Consider the following 22,879-nt stretch of genomic DNA (forward strand, 5'->3'; position numbering starts at 1 on the left):
AAAATCAGTAATAAATAGAGTAATTTGACAAAGTTATTGACCTATATGATTACATGTTTATAGCACTTAGGACTATGTAGTGGCATTATTATTTCATACTACCCCAGTAAGTTTTGTGTATTAGGCCTACAAGTGAATAATCTTTGACATTGTTGCATCCACCAATCACGAAAAATGGGGGGGGGGGGAGAATATCATTGTACACCATAGATCATACACGTTGTAGATCCGTGTATTAGAGCCTGGGAAGTTTTCTACGCAATCTGCCATCTATTGAAAATTAACGGGACTACAATAACTAACCAATATTTTACGTTCTGAAGAATATTACATGTGTTGTGGATCACAGTCTTGAGAAAAAAATGCTTTAATTAAATTATTTTTATAATTTTAACATTAAAGCCGCCAGAAAAGTAGCCAGGTCACTAAGTGGAAATTTTCGTCGCCATAAGGAACATAAAAGACACCAGAATGGCGACAAATAGGCTAACCATATCTGGAATTGTGGTTAGATGTCAAATGCAACATGTGATCAGCAGTGTTGCCAACTCAGAATTTCATTTACTGCTGCACAAGCTTAAAAAAACTGCTAAATTGTAGTTTAAAAACTCCAGATTTTTCTTAACACGTCACTTCCAAATTTGAAATACAAACTATATAGTTTTAGGAATTGGAGAATTTTATATAAACATACACAAATTATGGAAAATGTGTATTACTTTGGAGCTCTATGTTCTATGCAAAATCGTTTTCATCCTCATACAGGAGGGATGATGTACTGTAGAGCCCTGCAACTCACGAGATGATTCTCCTTCATTACCTGACTTATGTGCAGCCATCATACCTAAACAGAAGAAATCATAAGGAATCGCATGAAGCAACTGTACTTCAATTGAGTGGTTATTGCCAAAAAATGTCTTTTCGATGGTGGAGGCTCTGGTAGTTGTTTTCATTTTATGTTGCCATATCATAACATGGGAATGACCAATCTGATATACAGTGAGGTTAGTTGGGGGCGCTCGGGTTTCTGTCCAGAGCAGGCCCAGCTATCAATGTGTTGGTTACCGCAAGGAACACACGTGCATCTCTGACACTTTTATGCCTATAATCATACTATTACAGTGCTTAAAAGTTACAGTACTTACCAAGCTCACATTCATTGCTGAAAATGTCTTCCATTTATTGAAACACACATTTGACATCTTTTTATGAAATTTGCAGTCCAATCTTTCACCAATCTCGTCTAATTTCTCTTCTGACAGAACAGTTTTTCATCATTTACCAAATCTGTCCGCATGAACTTCTTATAAAGTCTTCTTATTGTACTTACAGCTGGAACAGGTCTCTCTGAAAACTTTTTCCGAAATTTGCATCTTGTCGCCACACAAGATTTTCATTGCTGTATGTATGTATTGTATAGATAAGTACGTTCACGTAATGAATAAGTCATTGCAACGGTAAAAGAAATAAAATACAGTTCCAAATTTTGGATGTTCTGTATATATGACATGGTGCAAAAACCCAAGAACGTAACATTACAAAAAGTAATTTACTTTCAGATAACTGAAAGACTGTGCCATGGATCATTATAAAGTTGTTGGAAAAATTGGGGAAGGTGCTCATGGATTGGTTCTGAGAGGACAGCATCTTGACACTGGCCAGGAAGTTGCACTGAAGAAAGTTCTCTTAAAGAGGCTGGAAGATGGAATCCCAAATACTGTTATCAGAGAAATCAAAGCACTACAAGAAGTTGATTGTGAATATGTAAGAACTTTGTGTTTTAAATAAATACGAGTATTATTAGATTGCTCAAAGGTTATCCGCAGTGCAGGAAAGTCAATCTTCTTAGTAAGAAGTTAGACTTTTTAACGTATTTGTACAGTCAACTCTGGTTATAGTGAACCTCTGTGGACCAGCATATTTTGTTCACTATATCCGAGGTTCACTAAAACCGAAGTGTATGTTTTTATACTACTGACGTTCCTACATATACAATATTAATGCCCGTTTGGGTTCAGCCCACGTTCAATATCAGTACTAATGTTCGCTTTATCTTCCAACTTAAACACCTTACACTTCGACATCCTGATGTTCACAGTTCGAAACTTGAATCTAACCTAGCCATGTAGGTAGTAGGCACTAACCGATTTCGCACCTCTTCCCACGATCTAGAAGTATGCTACTGTGTACTCGGCCTTGGAATTTCCCCAGGTTCACTTTTACAAAGATGCGGGAGGAAGGGTTGAGGACCATTATACTCTAATCTTCTTGTATTTACCCATCGGTATTTTACAAAAGAAAACACTTTTTCTTCCTATTCTTTTAATAACCTCTTTTAAAGGAGTCAGAACTACAATCCTTCCTTTATACCTCACTGCATGCTCTATTCTCTTTAACATGTTTCAAGCTGTCCAGGAAGCTGAACAAATCCTTTCTCTTTCAATGCGCTTAGGAGTAAAAGGTTTGAGATTTTGTTCTGAACATATTCTTGGAAGTTTATAGGAGAAAGTGTTTCTTGAATTACCATTTTGGCCATTTTTAAATTACATTTTCTTGGGGAAGTTCTAGCTTTAGGTTCACTATAACCGAAGTGAGAGTTCACTATAAACGGAAATATTAATGTACTTTTTAATGCATGCAGGTCGGGACCAACGATTTAGGTTCACTATAGTCGAATGTTCACTGTAACTGAGTTCACTATATCCAGAGCTGACTGTATGTAGATATTTCTTTTAAACATATTGTCTTCACGACTTGCATATTTTCCATGTGCTTTTGTTTTTTGGTTATGTTACAGTACATAGAGAAAGAGATACTCAGCATAGAAAGTTACTCTTAAAAGTTAACATCAGTAAGTTATAGCAATTAGTCACAAATCCAGCAGGTCCAATTCAGTCTATAGCAAGGAAGTGGAGATGTATAACAACAGAAATTGTCGCATTGTTTTCACATGCATCGGCAAACTTCTGCCTAGGCAAACAAGGAGCTCCCAAAGGCCCCAACCGTGGTTGGAGCCCTGGTCAGGGAAAATGGTTGGGGCTCTGGCCAGGGAAAATAATATAAAATACTAATGAATTTAAATACTATTATAGTCACAATCATGCCATGGTATGAAAGAAAAATTTCACAACCTCGAGCGGGAATCGAACCTGCGACTTCCTGTTCTCCGGTCAGGCGCTCTACCACTGAGCTATCGAGTTCGTCTCACGCCAAAGGCTTGGAATTATCCTTTCATACTGGCGACTCTGTTATAGAGTATTGTCCATAGCATCTGATCTAGTCAGCACTGCTTATGGGTTGAAAGAAACTTTACAAATGTAATCTTCATCTTACGGTGTTTGGTGACGTATACACGTCCGTTGATGTGACATATTAATGAATTTAAATACTATTATAGTCACAATCATGCCATGGTATAAACAGTGCTGACTAGATCAGACGCTATGGACAGTACTCTATAACAGAGTCGCCAGTATGAAAGGATAATTCCAAGCCTTTGGCGTGAGACGAACTCGATAGCTTAGTGGTAGAGCGCCTGACCGGAGAACAGGAAGTCGCAGGTTCGATTCCCGCTCGAGGTTGTGAAATTTTTCTTTCATACCATGGCATGATTGTGACTATAATAGTATTTAAATTCATTAATATGTCACATCAACGGACGTGTATACGTCACCAAACATCGTAAGATGAAGATTACAATATAAAATACAGTAGAGCCCCATTTATCTGTCACCCTATGAACCAATTGGCTGATTATCCAACTGTCTTTCTTTTGGTCTTCTTTTTTTCTGCTGCTGCAAAAAAACATGTAGTTCTAGGCTACAGTATCTTATATTTGTACATATTTATTCTAGAGTGTGTTATTACAAGTCGCTGCTGCCAATAGAAGCAGGGTGTGGGTGTTTTCCCAACTTGCAAAATAGTAACTACCTGCTTTCAAAGAAATTTAAAGCAAACTTGTGGACCATTCAGTCCTTGTCCTATTGTTCCAGTGGCTGTACTGTGTAACGTCTATGCAAAATGTGTTCCACAAATGTCAGAAGAAAATGTGTTTGATAAATATCGAAAAAAAAGTGCAAATAATTGAGCGGTTTGGGGAAAGGGAAAACCGTAACTTGTCTCGCATCAGAATACGAAATTGACATCACAATTGTGCGCAATTTAATAAAAAGGACAAAGCGAATAAAATATGAAAAAACAGAACACAAGACCTGTACTATTTCTATCTTTCCACAGATAGCCATCACAGAGAATTTCCTTGGCCCTTAAAAATCCATCGTTGACAACCAGACTTAAATTAGTGAACTTCTGATTCATATCTAGCATGGTAAACAACACCGCAGAGAAAATTTATGAAAATATTTTATAGTACGGATTATCTGATTTTTTCCATTAACCGTTCAGGCCACCCTTCTTCATTACCACAGATAGCGGAGGTTCTCCTGTAATAATAGTAATAGTAGTATTTGTTGGTACTCTAAAACTTCTGTATATATAACTTATTTGCTCCTAGATTTTTGAGCTGGTGTCTGGACCTGTAGGAAATAGTGCTGCCCCGGATTATGTAAATTTAGATTAAGGAAGAATGAAAATTCGACATAACCTCTGGCTGGAAGTGACAAACTACCACGGCGGGAGTATAACATGAAAGTTTATGAGAAATTTCTGCGCAGAAACATGCTATAAAATCTTTTTCATAATATGTAGAGTGCAGAAAGTGTAGCTGCCACGAAATTCTTTAAATATTTGCAGTAACATCAGTAGTTTCTTTTGATACTGAAAAGTAACAACTTGTAAAGCCCTTGAAGAAGGGCTGTTGGTTCTTTCTATTCTCAGATTAAAATACACAAACTTGTGGACCTGAATTCATCATCAGAATATGGTGATAATGTGATAATTTACTATTGGTATGTGGTCCACAAGAATTCGAAAGAGTGTGACAGTGACCTATGTGGTAAAATGTATGTTGATCACAGATTTTATAAGTAACAATTAATTTGTCATTATGTCATGTTTGTATTTTTAGGTTGTACAGTTACTTGATGTATTTCCACAAGGATTGGGTTTTGTATTCGTGTTTGAATTCATGCCATCTGGACTGTGGGAAATGTTAAGAGATGCTGAAAATCCTCTTACGATTCCGCAGATAAAAACATACATGATAATGTTGCTGAAAGGAGTTGCATATCTTCATGAACACTCAATTATGCACAGGGTAAGTCTATAGTTAGAAGCTGGCATTTTCCGTTGAGCTTGAAGCGCAGAAAGTGGGATTTTCAAACGAGAAGTTGTTTTTACATTTAAAATACACAGCTTCAATAGTACATACAATAAATACCATGATTTTTCAAAATATATTTTAGAAAAACATTGATATTTTTTTGTTTATAAACATCTGCATTTATATATGGCACATAGGAACAGAGGGTGAAGTCAGCAGGCTAATAGTGCTTATGATACGACTCTTGCACATCAGAACAAAAACGTGAATAGGAGAGAAGGGAAGCACGTCAGAACAAGGGGGCATCTTGAAACAATATTCATATTATCTTGCATTGGAACCGTGACTATGTGATTTCCATCTACCTATTCTAACTTCTTTTCTTATTTTCAATGGTTGACATATGTTTGTCTTTCATTTCATGTATGAAGTGCTTTATTAACAAAATACGCTCTTCCTTCCACCCTCCTCCCCCCGGCCAAGTTTAAATTTCGTGATAAACAGTTGTAAGTTTCATTACCGAAGTAAACTAAATACTTAAGTAATCAAAGTAAAGTCTTGAATAAAAAGGTAAACAAATTACCGTATTAAAGGAGAAGGAAAAATATCTCAACTAAGGATGCTACCATCAATAACTTCAATAGATAAAGTTAAAAGAACTGTTTTTGTAGGGTGATAACAGACTAAAATAGTGCTTCCAGCTCTGCTTAGAGCATCATGTCATACTTTCACACCCACTAACTGATAACGAGGGGCGTCACAGACAGATAGGCCATTTTACACTTTAAGATTGACCTGAAATAGTATGATTACAACAATGTTATATTACACTATTTAGCTTAAACTGTACTTCACAGGAGCTGATCTGCACTCTACCACAGACTCAAGTCAAATGACTTAATCTTCATTCCAGTATGATCGGCAGAAGCACTTGGTTTCTGCGCACTTATAAATGTTTGTTGCCAGGCTACACTTAACTCATTAGAAGATAATAATGTTTTGTCTTACATAAGAAAGTCCAAAGAATAATAATAGGTGTGCATAAAGTGACAGCATGTAAAAAGGTTTTCCAGAATTTAGGAATATTGGCCTAACCGTGCATCCATTCTTATTCTGATGATGTATTTTATTAAAAACCAAGATGTATTTAGTACTAACCTGAGCATTCCTAATTTTAATACAAGAGACAAATCAGATCTCCATCTACGCTCTGTTAGTCTCAACTATCATAAAAAAAATGAGTGCGTAATATTTATGTGTTACTGGCTAATTATCTTAAAGTTTTGAAGGGCCAACAAAAAGTATAGAACAAACCTAACAAAATTTTTCCATCCTTAAACCTTCTACTCAACTGATGAATGCCTGTAAATTGAATTAATTCTTCTTGCTATGTATTAGATACTTTTCATTCTCGATTCACACACTTTTAACACTTTAATGATAATTAAAACTGATTGAATTAACAGTTTTCATACTTCACTGTGTTAACTAAGGAAACTTAATATGGTACTTTACCCTAGTGACTAGTTTCGGCGTGATTTGTCGCCATTTTCACACTTATAGACAAAGTGCCCAGTCTTAGTGTAATGCAGTTCTGTTTCATTGCTAAATGCACGTGACTCTTCCTTCTTTTTCAGCAATAACTACAGCAAAATACAAGTGCCAAAGGGTCTGGACATAAAGCATTTGCGATCGCTTAGTGCCTATTCAAACTGTTAGGATCAAGTTATGCACATAGTTTTTTTTAATAACATTTTGACAGTTGGCTCCTTTATCTTTGCAAGGTCTCAATTGTTGCCGTAACTTTTCACTTAACCCCTGTAGTAGATAGTTTATATATATTAGAGAATTTCGTTTAAGAAAATATTTCTTTATTGTATATAGTTTCATATCTAAAGCAAGGAGATGCACTATCACCTTTACTTTTTAACTTTGCTCTAGAGTATGCCATTAGGAAAGTCCAGGATAACAGAGAGGATTTGGAATTGAACGGGTTACATCAGCTTCTTGTCTATGTGGATGACATAAATATATTAGGAGAAAATCCACAACGAATAGGGAAAACACGAGAATTTTACTTGAAGGAAGTAAAGAAATAGGTTTGGAAGTAAATCCCGAAAAGACAAAGTATATGATTATGTCTCGTGAAGAAAATATTGTAGGAAATGGAAATATAAAAATTGGAAATTTATCTTTTGAAGAGGTGGAAAAATTCAAATACCTGGGAGCAACAGTAACAAATATAAATGATACTCGGGAGGAAATTAAACACAGAATAAATATGGGAAATGCCTGTTATTATTCGGTTGAGAAGCTTTTATCATCCAGTCTGCTGTCTAAAAATCTGAAAGTTAGAATTTATAAAACAGTTATATTACCGGTTGTTCTTTATGGTTGTGAAACTTAGACTCTCACTTTAAGTTAAGGGTATTTGAGAATAAGGTGCTTAGGAAAATATTTGGGGCTAAGGGGGATGAAGTTACAGGAGAGTGGAGAAAGTTACACAACACAGAACTGCATGCATTGTATTCTTCACCTGACATAATTAGGAATATTAAATCCAGACGTTTGAGATGGGCAGGGCATGTAGCACATATGGGCGAATCCAGAAATGCATATAGAGTGTTAATTTGGAGGCCGGAGGGAAAAAGACCTTTGGGGAGTTCGAAACATAGATGGGAAGATAATATTAAAATGGATTTGAGGGAGGTGGGATATGGTGATAGAAACTTGATTAATCTTGCTCAGGATAGGGACCCAATGGTGGACTTATGTGAGGGCGGCACTGAAGCTCTGGGTTCCTTAAAAGCCAGTAAGTAAGTATATAGTTTCATATTGTATAGCATCATTTTTGGCCATTGGCCTCCACTGTTAACTCATGAAAAGGGGTCTGTAATAAAACACTCAAACATTTCGATTATTTAACACTATCGAATTTTTCAGTAATCTGGAAACAAATTTGACTCACAAACCAGAATAAAAATACGAAAATTGAATTAATTATTCTGTTAAGTAAGCCTAATTTAGTCTGTCTTCCTGTATTAAGAGATATGAGTACACGCCGATCACGGACTATCCATTGTGTTCCTGTATATTTTATTTACACCAGCCAAAAACATGTAGGTCTATTCATAATACAGAGATTTCCAATGCAGACTGGTCTCAGGTAGTAATGTTCTGTTGGCTTAGATAGTAGTGCAGAGCGTCTGTCCCAAGGAAGCTAAGCGATAAAGGATGGAGTGGGATCTGCATAGGGAAGCTGTCCTTACGCCAGCGTACGACTGCTCACCATCTGACAACAGATGTTGTTAGGTAGAGGTTGGAGTAGAACCAGTCTGCATAGGAATTCTATATGTACCTATTAATATTTACTAACTTACAGTTTTCACAACAGGATTTGAAACCAGCAAATCTGTTAATAAGTAAAGAAGGTGTGCTGAAGATTGCAGATTTAGGACTTGGACGAATGTTTTGGGAAGAGCACAATAGGCCTTATTCTCATCAAGTTGCCACCAGATGGTATCGTGCTCCAGAATTGTTATATGGAGCTCGATATTATACAGAAGCTGTTGATCTGTGGGCTGTCGGTTGCATATTAGGTGAACTGCTAACGAATTCGCCTTTATTCCCAGTAAGTATTATTATAGATTTACTTAGTATGCTTCAACTTAATTTTGAAATGGGATTTACAACATTTTGTCATAAAGCTTTAAAGTGTTCAGATTTATGGTAAATTCAGTGTTGAATTCAGACTTCCTTGTGACAGGAAAAATAGTCTACAGGGGAGGTAGAGGAATTGATCATAACACCATAACTTAAGAAATAAAATCAGTTTATTGCAATTCATGAAGCTAGATTCGAACTTTGGTTTTTTGTGCGAGAAGCACTTTCTTTACTGCTGAGCTGTAAATGTTGCTTCATGAGGAAAGCAGTTTTGCATTATCCAAGATTATAACTGAATTTCGATTTTTAATACACCATTTTTTATAAATTTATTATTTCTTTCAGCATACGATTTTATTTGCGTTAATTTCTATATTTTCTTTGCTTGTTTGCGTATTTCGTTTTTATGTGTATGGAAAAGTATTAGTTAATCACTCTTTCATAACTGTCTTACAGAAACAGCATTTTGACATTAGGTTGTGCCTTATGTCATTTGTCATCTTGCAACTAAAAAATTTTATTGTATATAAAAATTAAGTGTTAGAAATACTATGAATGAACAAATGAATGAAATTGCATCACAGTCTCAAGGGAAAAAATGGAACTCCCTGCATCATAATCCACAGTTAATTCCCGATTTACCACGAAAATCGTCTGCAGCTGCATTTAGATTGGCAAAAGGCCATGACTGTTTGGCCAAACACCTGCATAGAATTGGAATATATCAGTCCCCTAACTGCCCATTGTGCAACTCAAACCAAGAAATGGATTCGCAACACCTCAAAATCTGTGCTTCAGTGGCTGACCATGATAACATCTTTGAAAAATATTGGAGTGCAAGAGGTCAAATGACTTTATTGTCAAATGCCTGACATTAGAAAACAACAACGACTTCGTTTGTGATGCCCAACATTAATTTGCTTCAGGCTTTCACCCAAAAGGGCCTTATAAATATTAACTCTCCAAGAGATCAGTCTTCGAAATTATGTTTATATCACTGCCTGTGTCTGTTACAAAAAAATGATCATTGTACAGGTATTTTTCCATAAGAGTGCATGTAATACTGCAGTGGAATTATAAGAGTTGGCTATTGAGATGTACCCGTTAAGAGAACTTTCACTGTAGTGTTATTATTTTGGAAGTTGGATAGATAACATATTTCTGTCATCATAGTTCTTACAAAGAACTGGATTTCAAATAGAAAAAATTACAAATTTTTGTCATGAAAATAGTCCTGAAGTGATTACTGAAACACTTCAGTAAAGTAATTCTTCTATTTTTGTCATACATTTGTATCATATTGCACAGGAAGTATTGCTGTAATAGTTAGCAGTAGTAACTATCCCATATGGCCTGCATTGCAGTCATTCAGATAATGTCTCCATCCTTCTGGAACTTACCTTCCTCATCCAACACATCCACATTGTCATTTTCTTATAGTGGTGGTTGTGTCTCATTTAGATGCTATGAAGGAGCATAGAGGTAGAGCTCCATGCTTTCATGACTTCCACACTAGAGTAAGTTAGCATGGTGCCTATTTTACCCCAGAAAAGATCTGATACTCAATTTGACAGGAAACTGAGTGGATTCCCAGACCATTCTGGAATTAGTAGTAGTAATCTAATGCCCAAATGCTTGGTTATATTCCATTTGCTTTCTTATTTCCAATGAAGTCCAATCAGCATTCTTATATGTAATGTCTCGAGAGCTAAACAACTTGAAAGGTGATTGTAGAATTAATCTTGCAGTGTAGGCTTTCACGGCCGGAGTCTATAGATCTAGATTCATTTTCCGGATTGAGAGGCCGTGGTCTATTGGTTGGTTTTATACCAGACGTTTCGTCTGCAACTGCGGCAGACATCTTCAGTGGAGTGGTATCCGAGGTCGCAAGACTCTTCTCGGCGTACCTGAGGCAACTGATCCTGTGGCTGGTTGTGCGGGCGTATTTATAGTGCGGCTCGCGGGCCGAGGCCTGTTGTCGCTGCGGTCCGCGCCGCTTTGTTCGCTGCTCCCGTTCTGGGTTCCGTCCTTTTGTTGTAGTTGCTTCTTATCTGTTCTGTTTAGGACCGGGTATCAACACTTGTTTAGCTTTACGCCTTCTTCCTTGAGATTAAAGTTGTTGTTATGTTTATATATTTCGATCGCTTCTCTATGTAGACGGGGGAAGAAGTGCGTCGTCGTGCTCAAAATGTCCGTGTCCTTGAATCTTATGTTGTGATCGCCCTCTTGATAGGCATGTGCTGCCACTGCCGATTTGTCGATCTGTCGTAGGCGGCAATTCCTATTATGTTCTGTCAGTCTCGTCCTGACGCTACAAGGTCTACATCGGTACTACACAGCGGAGCGTCAGGACGAGACTTACAGAACATAATAGGAATTGCCGCCTACGACAGATCGACAAATCGGCATTGGCAGCACATGCCTATCAAGAGGGCGATCACAACATAGATTCAAGGACACGGACATTTTGAGCACGACGACGCACTTCTTCCCCCGTCTACATAGAGAAGCGATCGAAATATATAGACATAACAACAACTTTAATCGCAAGGAAGAAGGCGTAAAGCTAAACAAGTGTTGGTACCCGGTCCTAAACAGAACAGATAAGAAGCCACTACAACAAAAGGACGGAACCCAGAACGGAAGCAGCGAATAAAGCGGCGCGGACCGCAGCGATAACAGGCCTCGGCCCGCGAGCCGCACTATAAATACGCCCGCACAACCAGCCACAGGATCAGTTGCCTCAGGTATGCCGAGAAGAGTCTTGCGACCTCGGATACCACTCCACTGAAGATGTCTGCCGCAGTTGCAGACGAAACGTCTGGTATAAAACCAACCAATAGACCACGGCCTCTCAGCCCGGAAAATGAATCTAGATCGATTGTAGAATTGTCTTCACAACACAGGATACAATTTGGAGAGTTGAAGATTCTAATTTTATAAAGGTATGCAGTCAAATAGTCGTGACCTGTTAACAATCTAAATGTTGCTACAGCATCAAGTCTTGGGAGTTCGGGAATTAAGTATTTATTTTGCAATATAGCTGCCCATGATTTTTCATTACTTTGAATTTTGAAATGCTCCAATTGTTTTTTCTGAAACTTTCTTTTAATTATTTCTGCAGAATGATAGGGTAAGTTTGATTTGATTTCTGTAAAATTTTGGTGCTCCTCTTTGCCAAAAAATCAGCAATATCATTAGTGTGGGTCCTGCAATGGGAAGGTATTCATTAAAGATGGATCATTTTATTTTGTTTAAACAATAATCTGCTAATCTTTTTTATTTGTAACACTTTACTGGAGGTTGGAGAATTATTAGTTGCTATTGCTTGTATAGCCAGAATTGAATCACTTAAAATACTTGCGCACTGAAATGAATTTATTCTGTAGAGAAGATGTGTTAGTGTCATCTCTATTCTGAAATTTGGGCGACAAGAAAAGTCCAACCACCAGTTGGAATTGAATCCAGGATCTTTCAGTCTGTAGCCAATACAAGGTATTTACAAGAAAACTCTCATCTCCCCCATAATGATTAGTTTTTTTGCCATATTAATCTGAATCTTCAATCTGTAATTTCAGGGTGAAACAGATATTGAGCAATTAGCTATTGTTCTAAAGACATTGGGAACACCAACTACAGAGACATGGCCTGGGTTAACAGAGTTACCAGATTATAATAAAATAACATTCCCAGAAACTCGAGGAGTAGGTTGGGACCAGATATTTCCTGATTGTTCTCCAGAAGCTATAGATCTGACAAAGAAGTTCCTATTGTATAATTCTGATAAAAGGATCAAAGCTAAGCAGGTATGGTATATTATAATTGAATACAGTATCCAACTTAGTGTGCCATTATGCTTAGATCTATATGTGGGAAATATTTACTGTTAGTTGTCTCATTCCACTTTGAATTTGATAATCAGTATTTGAAACATGAGTTTTGAATTTGAACATTCAGGCAGTGAGAAATAATATAATAAGTATTCCTTCTCAGCTTGTATGTGCTTAACCCAGATATGTTTGGTGTCCTATATAGAGTATAAGACACTTGTACATTGTTTTTCTAATTTCTGCAGACATGTTTCAAAAAGGGGGGTACTTGTATTTATATTAGAGATGATCTTTTATTTAGTAAAATTGTGCTTGATTGCCATATTGAAATCTGTGGAATTCAAATTGGTGATCAGATATGAAATTTTATTCTATTGTGCTATTATAGGGTGCCAGTAGATTTACAAATGAAGAGTCCACTGCAAGAATGATGGATGTTATTTGGAATACATTTTGCAGGAGAAGCATTTGAAAGTTTGAAATGCTTAGCGCTCAAAGCTTAACTGTGATTTTCCGATCATTACTGGACAATGACTATCAGTGTTAATGCCATATAACTCTGTATGTACATTCTATATGTCTTAAGCTATGGTCTTGGTTCATTTTCGACAAGAAAGTGACATGCATCATTCTTGCAGTTGACTCTTCAAATATTTATAGCCATCTTACATTTATTAACGAAAAGACTTCGCAAATCACATATGGAATTTGTGATCTGTGATGACATAAACGTAAGATTACCTCTCAGAAAGTTTCCATAAAAGTAAATTAAACTCAGTTCTTGATACTTATAACTTTAATCATGTGAAAAGTTTATCAGCCAGAAAACAAACTGGAAATAGTACAGCCATTGATAAGATCTGCGGAATACAAGAAATGAAATGAAAGAGATGACAGTAGCTTCAGTAGCAAAGAATACTTAGGCTAATGTATGAATCCTCTTAATTCCTCAGTATGCCAAAGTTGTTGGTTATGTAGCATTTTGTTGTATTAAATTTGGAATAGGTACTGGTAGTATATTCAGTCCCAAATGTAAATACAGTTGGTGTACCAGTAGTATATTCAGTCCCAAACGTAAATACAATTGTTGTTGCTGTTCATTTTGAGAAACAAAAGTGTGTTTTTTTGAGGTTACGAGTGAGGTTATGAGAAGAAGTATAAAGAAATAAAAAATTGGCAAAATGAGAACAATTTGCATTATCATGTCTCATTAATTTTACGGATCTCTATCCATGTTCTTTCGTTCTTCTTCTTCTTCTTCTTCTTCTTCTTCTTCTTCTTCTATTGGCCAACAGTGGAGGCTAAGTCTATACATTGTCTATCAACCTAGAGTGCATTGATTTTTCTGATTTTTTTTTGTAATTTTTTTTTATCAGACCATAACACTCTATTAGATGGTTGTTACCCATTTTGCTGTTGAGTTCTGGATAGAGTGTAGAATGTATTACATATATTGCAGTATTATTGAGTGATATTTTTTTTTTTCCTTCTAGGCATTAGTACATCCTTACTTTTTCACACCACCTCTACCATGTCAATTATCAAATATGCCTAAACCAACTGATGGTCATAGGCAGCAGTTCAAGTCCAAGGAATATGATACAGAGAAGCCTGTGCAAGAACTTTTCAGCGATTTAAGGAAGATGTTATCATCATGAATTTTTACAGTATGAACGTTTTTACGTAATTTATTATTATTATTATTATTATTATTATTATTATTATTACACTAGTCGACAAATTGAAACTTTTTTCTTGTATCTGGTCTGTAAATGGGTGAATTTACTTAATTTTGGGGTGCTGAATTCAGTGGAAAAATCAGTTTCTGTCTATCACGTCATATTTCCTAGATACACAGCACTAGATACACAGTGGACATATAATTTATTTCCAAGAAATAGTCTGCCCAGGCATCCTAGATTGCCAAAAACACAGAATAACACACATATAAGAATAGTAACGATTACAGTAAAATAGATGAGTCAAATTGAAATGTGAACTAGGAGCTTAAATTTAAGAAATAATAAATTTGTACATATATTTGTAACAATCACACACTAACGAATAGAAAAAGGGGGAGGGAGATTATGATACTGGTAAATATGGGCCATTTTAAATTCAAGCATAATATAACACAACACTTAGAATTCCACTAAAGTTTTCTTAGCAGCATAAAAAACTCTTATAAACCAACAAAATTACATTTCAGCACACGCTAGACTATAATTTGCGACGGTTTATCTGGTGCCACGAGTTGGTCGCGCCGATTTCCGGTGCCACGAGTTGGTTGCGCCGTTTGCAATGGTTGCTCTCTCCTTCCTCTACCGCGTCGCCAACAGAGTCGAGATCGGTTTGCCCAGTGAGACGCCGATGCAAGATGCTGTCCCCCGGTAGAGATGATCTCTTCTCAGGGACCCCTGTGGTTTTGTGGGTGTAGGATTATACTGTGATTTTGTCAATCACACGAAAAAAAACCAAGGAGTAAAGTTCCACTAAATAGGTTTATTCAGATCACGTCCCTACTTGAGTATGAGCGACGGAATACTGGCTGTTGTCTTCTCTGTGATCTCGGCAACATAATTATCTTGTCTAACACCTGTTTAAATCACTGCTACTACTTTCCGAGTAAGTCACAAACTTAAGAACACGAAGTCTCCACTTTATCACCTCGATCGGCTCAATGGCCTGGAACTATATCAGAGACGCGATCGGCTCAAATGCTGAGAACTTTATGATGTACGCGATCGGCTCAAATGCCGAGAACTTTATGATATACGCAATCGGCTCAGTGGCCGGAAACTGTATGAGTGAGCACGCGATCGGCTCAAGTGCCGAGAACTTTGTGAGTGAGAACGCGTCTCGGTACACCACCCTTTAAATACTAGCTGTGGTGACGCGCTCTCAGGACGCTACTTTTGTTTGCTAGCTTCAGACAACGCGCGTTCCTTGACAAGGAAAACCCACGCTTTCTGGAGCCCATGCTGCGCTAAAGTTCAATAGCCTCGTGCGCGTCTTCTGGTCTTAATGCGATAGCCGCCTGCCAGACTGTGAGAACAAAGTGCCTATTATATGCTTCGGCGCTCCCAGTCGCTTAGGTTAAACACCTCACAGAAATGGAGAAATATCTAAGATGAAGCTATGCTATGTCTTATATAAAAGAAAAATATCTTCCTATCACTGGACCACCTGACTACAGCTTCAGGGCTGACGTCGCTAGCTGAGTCGCCTCTACCAGACATAGCCAGTACACTTTTCACATAACTAAATATTTCTACCATATAGTGACTCTTCTGAAAACTTCTTCCACCATATAATACATCCAAATACAGAGTTTAACTATCATAATTCTGATTTATTATACAGTATCCCAGAAAAAATGACAACATTAACAATGTAAAATATTTTTAAAACCCCATATAAAATCTAAAATATCTTACGTGATACAACAATTTCGAAGGCCATTTCGAATTCTACAACCAAAAATTGATATCAATTGATTTATCACATACCAGATTCAAAATGGCTGTTATTATTATCATTAAATATTTAATATTTATAACATTGCTTTATACAGAGAAATCCATTTATAATATGAGTGCTGCTATAGTGGATATTGATTGGCACTTACATTACCACCTTCTGCAGAAGTTTAGTCACCATTGTGGCAAACATTGTGTGAGTGCATAGTAGTGTACAGTATTAGGGAGAATTTTTCTAGTGAAAACTTGTTTGGAAAATAAAAACTTGCTAGAAACATGTTAAGAAGTGCATTCGTAAGTTTCGTTGCAAATATCCGGAATCTCTTGCTCTCAAATTATAAATGGATCTCTGAATTTTCTGACTCAGAAGTAGTCACACTTTTATAAATGTTCACTATCATCTGCATTGATGATTTAGACATGTTAGCTTGCTTGAATTTTATAAATCACTTCACTGAAAACTTATGAATAATACAATCAAACTACCTTGGTTATAGAGTTATTTGAGAGATTAAATTGGTCTGCACATTCAAATCAAAAGCAGTTCCTGTAAGGGAAAAAGAATGGAATTTAATCCTTCAGGGAAGGAATAGTACAAGAGATTGGGAACTCATAGGCCTAAATGTGAAAAAGAATTTATCTTCTACATTCATGATTCAGATAAATTTTTTGTAGTATCATAAGTTGCACTCTTGCTACATCCTGTTGAAAGGAGCCAAAATTTTGCTCTTTCAGTCTGAAAAAAATTGGGTAATATAGTTATCAGCATTTATCTGCTGAAAAAAAATTGATCCTATAATTCGTTTGCTACTATTGGCACACCAAATACCGATTTCCTTGTTGTGAAGGGACATTTGATGAAGGATTTCTAGTTTTTCTATACTGCAATATGGATTGTTTTCAGAATTTACATTTGTGGTGGGATGAATCTTAAATGTTTCTCGAATCCGAAGCCTAAAAAGTTCTGAAATCCCTTAAATCTCGAATCTTTTAAGTTTCGAAAGATTCCTTTAGATGACATAGTGAAAATAGTGTGGCATTCAGGGCCACTACAAGATGATGTTGGTAATCCAGATGTCATCAAAATTGTAATGATCGCCATTCAGTATTTCATTTTAGTTCATTATATAAAATTATGAAGCTTGCATAACATATTCGTAAATAGTAATATATATTGTTATCGATGATATGATCTTCATTTAATGAAACAATAAAATCTATTTCATGAACAATTACGTGATAATAATAGAGTTAAAACTAATCTTTCCGAAGCTTTAACAGTTTTTATGTTAGGATTCGAAAGATTCGAATGACGAAAGAAACGCGAAGATTCTAGTTTTCGAATCTCGAATCTTATTCAAAATACGTGGGATTTGAGGATTTCATGCAGGTGAAACCGGGCCTCAGTGATCACCCAGTATTTTAAAAAATCCATTAAAAACAATCCCTCTGAGACAGATTCTTCAAGCTGAAAACCATATGCAAACTTCAAAAGTTATTTTTGTGTCCCTTCTGTATGTGTAACATAATACATGATACACAATAAAATTAAGCTTGTTAGAGTAACTTGAAAATCACTCCTTAGAAAATTAATACTTCTTGATAATGTACCATATAAGTCTCCTCTCCCTTGACAAAAAATACTTAACGTCTTCAAGATTCTCCCATAATAATTATGTGACCTGCTGGCACTTGTTAATTTTAAATTTGATCCTTTCTCTGCTACCCTTAAGAAACAAAGACTGCTTAAAATATACTGTTATAAATGTGGGAGAAAACAGTAGTGGCTTACATAATACTTTTTGATAATGCACAAATATACTCTCCTCCTGGTAAAAATACTTAATGTGTTCAAGATGCTACCATAAGAATTATGCAGTTAACAGACAGTTGTTCACTTTAAATTTGGTCCTTTGTCTACAAGAAGTTGAAGACTGCTATCCTGAAGAAAGAAAAACTGCTTAAATTATATTATTCTGAATATGGGGGAAACAGTGGTAGATAATTTAGAAGAGGTGAGACTTGAAATTTAATTGTCAATTATGAATAAAGAAATTCACGATGTTTCGAAGTTTTTTCTGTACCTTCGTCATCAGGTGAACAAGAAGTGGAAGACATGAAAGGATAGATCAAGTGAGTTGAACTGTTTGTAACAACCCCAACAACCCTTTCTCACTTCTTGTTCACCTGAATACGAAGGTGTAGCTAACATTCAAGGTGTCGTTAATTCCTACATTAATAATCAAGAATAAAAAAGTCCAAGTCTCTCTCACGTTTCTACTAAGATATAACTGAATTGGAAACATATTGTGCAACAGACTACTCCATGAAAATAAATTGTAATCTAAGGATCTTATAATTTTTACATAGAGTATTTGAAACTTACAAAGTGTTGACTTATAGCATGTTACTTTTGCACCTCACATAAGCTGTGATCAAAAAGCTTAAGACAATGGAGATGTCCTTCCTGTGCCTACTAAAAATTATATTTGAACTGGAAAGCGCTAGTGCAACAGATCTATGTCATACAATGAAACCTCGATCCATAATTCTTTAGGAGAATGGAGAACAAAAATTATAAATATGATATGATATATTTATTTCTGCAGCTCTTATTTAGTAATGAGTCGTCAACACATCTCTGTATTCGTACTCCCATCATGTTCTAATTACAGTAACACAAACTTTATTGGCGTTTGCAGCATCTTATTTTACCTTTACTAGGCCTATTACTATAATAATATCCTCAATTTACTATCTAACCTCTCATCTTGAAAACTTTCCCTTCTATCCGGTGATCACCTCACCACTTCTACATAGAATTTTCTCGTTCGTTAACATGTTTTAAAAACATAATGGACATGCCTCAAAATGTTTTATACTTGTTTACACGTAAGTTATGCTATATGCATCTTTGCTCAATTTCGAAATATGTGTATATATGTATTGTGATGCATTATCGAATGGTATCAGTCATTCACAACATCTATCGGAGTTGCAGACTTGGGATAAAGTTTATTGAATGCGTAAGTACGGTACAAAATGAACAATTGAATGATTATTTATTACACTGAATGCACCTTTATAAATACGATGTACACTATTCCTACTGAAAAAGTCAGTGATTGACTTATTTCATACACATTTTGTGCCTGAGTTCTAAATATAATCTTTCAAGGCTAAGTACATTTTCACAATCACTGTCACTTATGTTGTGTCCATTAAAGAATGCTTTCACTTTCATCAGTGCTTTATGCATCTCAATGAAGTAACACATCAATATGGGGCTTGCATAGGAGGGATGAAAGACGGATAGTGTGGAGCATTTATCCTTGTAGAAAAGCAGTTTTTGAGTGTCTGTCTAGAGATATAACTTGGTTCGATTGTACTTCAAGTTTTCTATTTAACCTAGTCATTTTTCCTTTTTTTTTTTTTTTACAGCAGTTATGAATTCCAACAATAGATATGTCATATGTTGAAACATTTTGTAGTAGATTTTTTTTCAATCTCTTCCTTGCTGTGCAGTATCTCATTAGGTATGATCATTCATATCTACTCCTCCCATCATAATTGTAGTCCACAACCATGTGAGTTTTTTTTTGTTACTTCTTGGCTTCGATCCCTGGTTTGGACAAAATTTTCTCCATGAGTTGTACTTATAAAACAAAATATGTTTTTTTGTCTTTCCACTTCATTATTATCAATTTATCTTTGAACATTGCAACATTCTCTTCTTTTTTCAATTTAGCTGCTTCCTATTTTGACGCAGCGTTCCCATGGCATCAGCCCCTTTGACATACAGTTTATTGAACAAATCAGGACTGGAGAACCAGTTCTCCATTGCAACTCGGTATCCCTGATTGAGAAGTGGAGCCGTCAGCTGTATCACCACTTTCGATCTGTAAGATACATCTTTCAGTGAATCTTTAAAAACTGTGTCTCGGTCACAATTCGAGGACTTTATGCCAAATCTAGTCCTTTTAGATGGAATGTATATTTCCAAAATAGCCATGCCTTCTGCAACATCAGAGATTCAGCCACTGATACTTCACACTCCGGTGTGTAAACTTTTATAAATCTGTCATTGAGGTGATCCAATACTGGCTTTATTTTGTACAACCTTCTGGAATCTCATGTTGCTGGATCATAATTTTGATCATAACCAAAATGAAGAAAGTTTAGTAACATGTGAAATCTCACTTCAGTAATGAGTTTTGAATATATAGGTGATTCCAGTATTTCTCTCTTTGGAAATTAGGACTTGTTTTCAGGCTTTTGATCAACTCCTTGTAGCAAAAGAAATGCCAGCAATTTCATTCTCTCTTCCTTGTTTGTGTTTTTCCATTGGTGAACTCTTGATCTGGTACTTCCTAGAGTGGAAGGTGGTTTCGAACTTTTCCCAGTGTATAGAGAGACAGAACTATGAGATGCGGAGATGCCAAGTTGCTTACTCATAACAGCGCAAAGTGCAACACCAAAAGCTGTGTTAAATTGCGAAACTAAAGTACTTTTTGCACTTGCGTGTATCTTTATATTAAAACTGAGAATCCATAAATATGTTCATTTCATAATGCAATCAAGAAAAAAAAAATTAAATTAACAATAGACACAGAATCAAAAGAGAAAAACATTGAATACTAAACACAAAATTAAAAACTATAATATATTAATAAGTAGACAATTACCTGAACATCAATCAGAAATATCTCTGAGATTGTTTTTCGTATCATCGTCTGCATCATTGTCTTTACTATCTTCAAGATTGATGATGAAGGGCTCCATTATATCATTCCTATGAATCTCTCGTGCATAATCTTCCTCTTGCAATTTTTCCGCGTGCTGTACACAGTTTTCCCATGCCTCAGTTGATATGGTTTCAACAGCCTCATGTGTCAATGTCTCGATGTTGGCAATTTTAAAAGTATTGTTTTTCTCGGCAACATACGATTTCATTTGTTCCCAAATTAATTCAATAGGATTGTAATAGCAGTGGTAGGGGGGGGGGGAGGCGAACCACTTGATGGTCATGTTCTTTGGCAATGCTGTCTATTTCATATGATACTGTCTTCGACTTGAATAGTTTTACCAACATGAGAAGTTCTTCTATTTTCTGGGAAGATGTGTGAGGAATATTGTGCCTCGAAAGCCAAGACATTATATCTGCTTTGCGGGTATTGGTGGATGAGCTCACTCTAGTTGAAGTGAATGAATACTGGCATTGTCCATTACTATTGTAGAGTTGAGTGGAATCTTAGGCAATAATTTCTCCACAAACCATTTCTTAAAAAGTGAATAGTCCATATCTTTATGGTAATCTGAATTTGATGTCTTGGATTTTGAGCAGAATATAAATTTGCACTGCGGGATGAAGCCAGTAGCAGATGAACCAACATGCAACACAATGAGGCGATCTTCCTTACCAATTGGTACCCGTAATCCTCCAGAACCATCACTCATTTGCCAACAGGCACTCCTGCTATGATTCTGATTTATCCAGGTCTCGTCTAAGTAGAATATCAAAGACTTATCTTATGAATTGTTCTTAAGAAGGCCATTCTAGCTGTAACATTGCCAACCCTTTCCAAAAGAAACTTCCTCCTGTCATTGCATTTTTTAAAAAAGTCCATTTGTTTCAAAATCCGCAGTGTCGAATCCCTACTGCCATTAAAACCCCTGCTTCTCTCATTTTTCGGACCAATTTTAATGCAGTAGGATATTCACCATTCTTGTCCATGTCAAATATTGTTGTACGCAGTACATGTTTATTGAAGTTATCCAGGTCTGTGACTGGTTTTTTTCCTCTTAGGATTTTTCCCTGGCAATCTGAACACTACATTATTTTTATTTCCGTAGCTTATTATTTTTTGCACTGTTCGTAAACCGATACAACATGCTACTGCTGTCTTCTTTTGAGGTGGCAACGTCGCTTTCCTTACATTGACCACATCTCGCCATCTGCTGCTCGATGCTTACGAAGTACAAATACACTTTAAACACTATTTCTCTCACCTGCCGATGTAATACTTGCCGTTTTTCTCTTCCTTGGTCCATGTTTCTATAGTACACACACAAATAATAATCTAAATTCGTTTATCGCAATATTTTCAATAGAACTCTTAAAACATCCACTCGTGAACCACACACTCAATTGTCTGTTACTGAAATGATTCTGTTGGCTCAGCGGAAAACACGTCATACCACAAAGCGTGCAAATGCTATCACGCAACCGTCTTCACGCCACCTTCTCGGCTGCATCCCACTCTAGTAAGATCTTGAAGCTTTCCATTAGTCCATTCTTCTCTACAGAGCCGATAGCATTTTGCATCGAACCATGGTTTTGGTGTTCTTGGAGTTTTCTCGATTTGTGCTGCTCTGATGTAATTTAGGATGGAGTTCAGAGCTAAGTCCGTTTGATGATCTCTTATAAGGGTCGTTGCTTCATCTAAGGATTGTTTATCCTTTTTTAAGATTTTTTTGTTTAGATGTCTTGAGATGGGTTGGAAGAGGGTATTTTCTTGTTTCTCTAAGCTGTCTGAGAGTATGAACCTTGTGGCTACTGGCAGGTGTTTCTTCAAAGGAGCACCAGGTGATGATCACATAATTTGTTGGTTATATGATATTAAGTCCATTTCTTTGTAAAACACGAGGTCAATTGTACTTGATCTATTTGGTGCCATATAGGTTTT

General features: G+C 36.3%; 1 protein-coding gene across 2 annotated transcripts in view; it reads left to right on the plus strand.

Moving 5' to 3' along the window:
• Window positions 1-1,563: 1,563 nt before the first annotated feature.
• The window catches only part of LOC138704816 (cyclin-dependent kinase 20), a 58,301-nt gene continuing 36,985 nt past the window's right edge, over window positions 1,564-22,879 (plus strand). For both annotated transcript variants that reach the window (XM_069833097.1, XM_069833096.1), the window contains exons 1-5: window positions 1,564-1,764; window positions 5,027-5,215; window positions 8,616-8,852; window positions 12,463-12,690; window positions 14,208-14,381. In XM_069833097.1, the coding sequence (XP_069689198.1) occupies window positions 1,579-1,764; window positions 5,027-5,215; window positions 8,616-8,852; window positions 12,463-12,690; window positions 14,208-14,372 (1,005 nt within the window). In that variant the 5' untranslated portion in view covers window positions 1,564-1,578 and the 3' untranslated portion in view covers window positions 14,373-14,381. The remainder of the gene's footprint in view (window positions 1,765-5,026; window positions 5,216-8,615; window positions 8,853-12,462; window positions 12,691-14,207; window positions 14,382-22,879) is intronic.

The sequence above is a fragment of the Periplaneta americana genome, chromosome 8, assembly GCF_040183065.1.
Source record: "Periplaneta americana isolate PAMFEO1 chromosome 8, P.americana_PAMFEO1_priV1, whole genome shotgun sequence".
Taxonomy (NCBI): Eukaryota; Metazoa; Arthropoda; class Insecta; order Blattodea; family Blattidae; genus Periplaneta; species Periplaneta americana.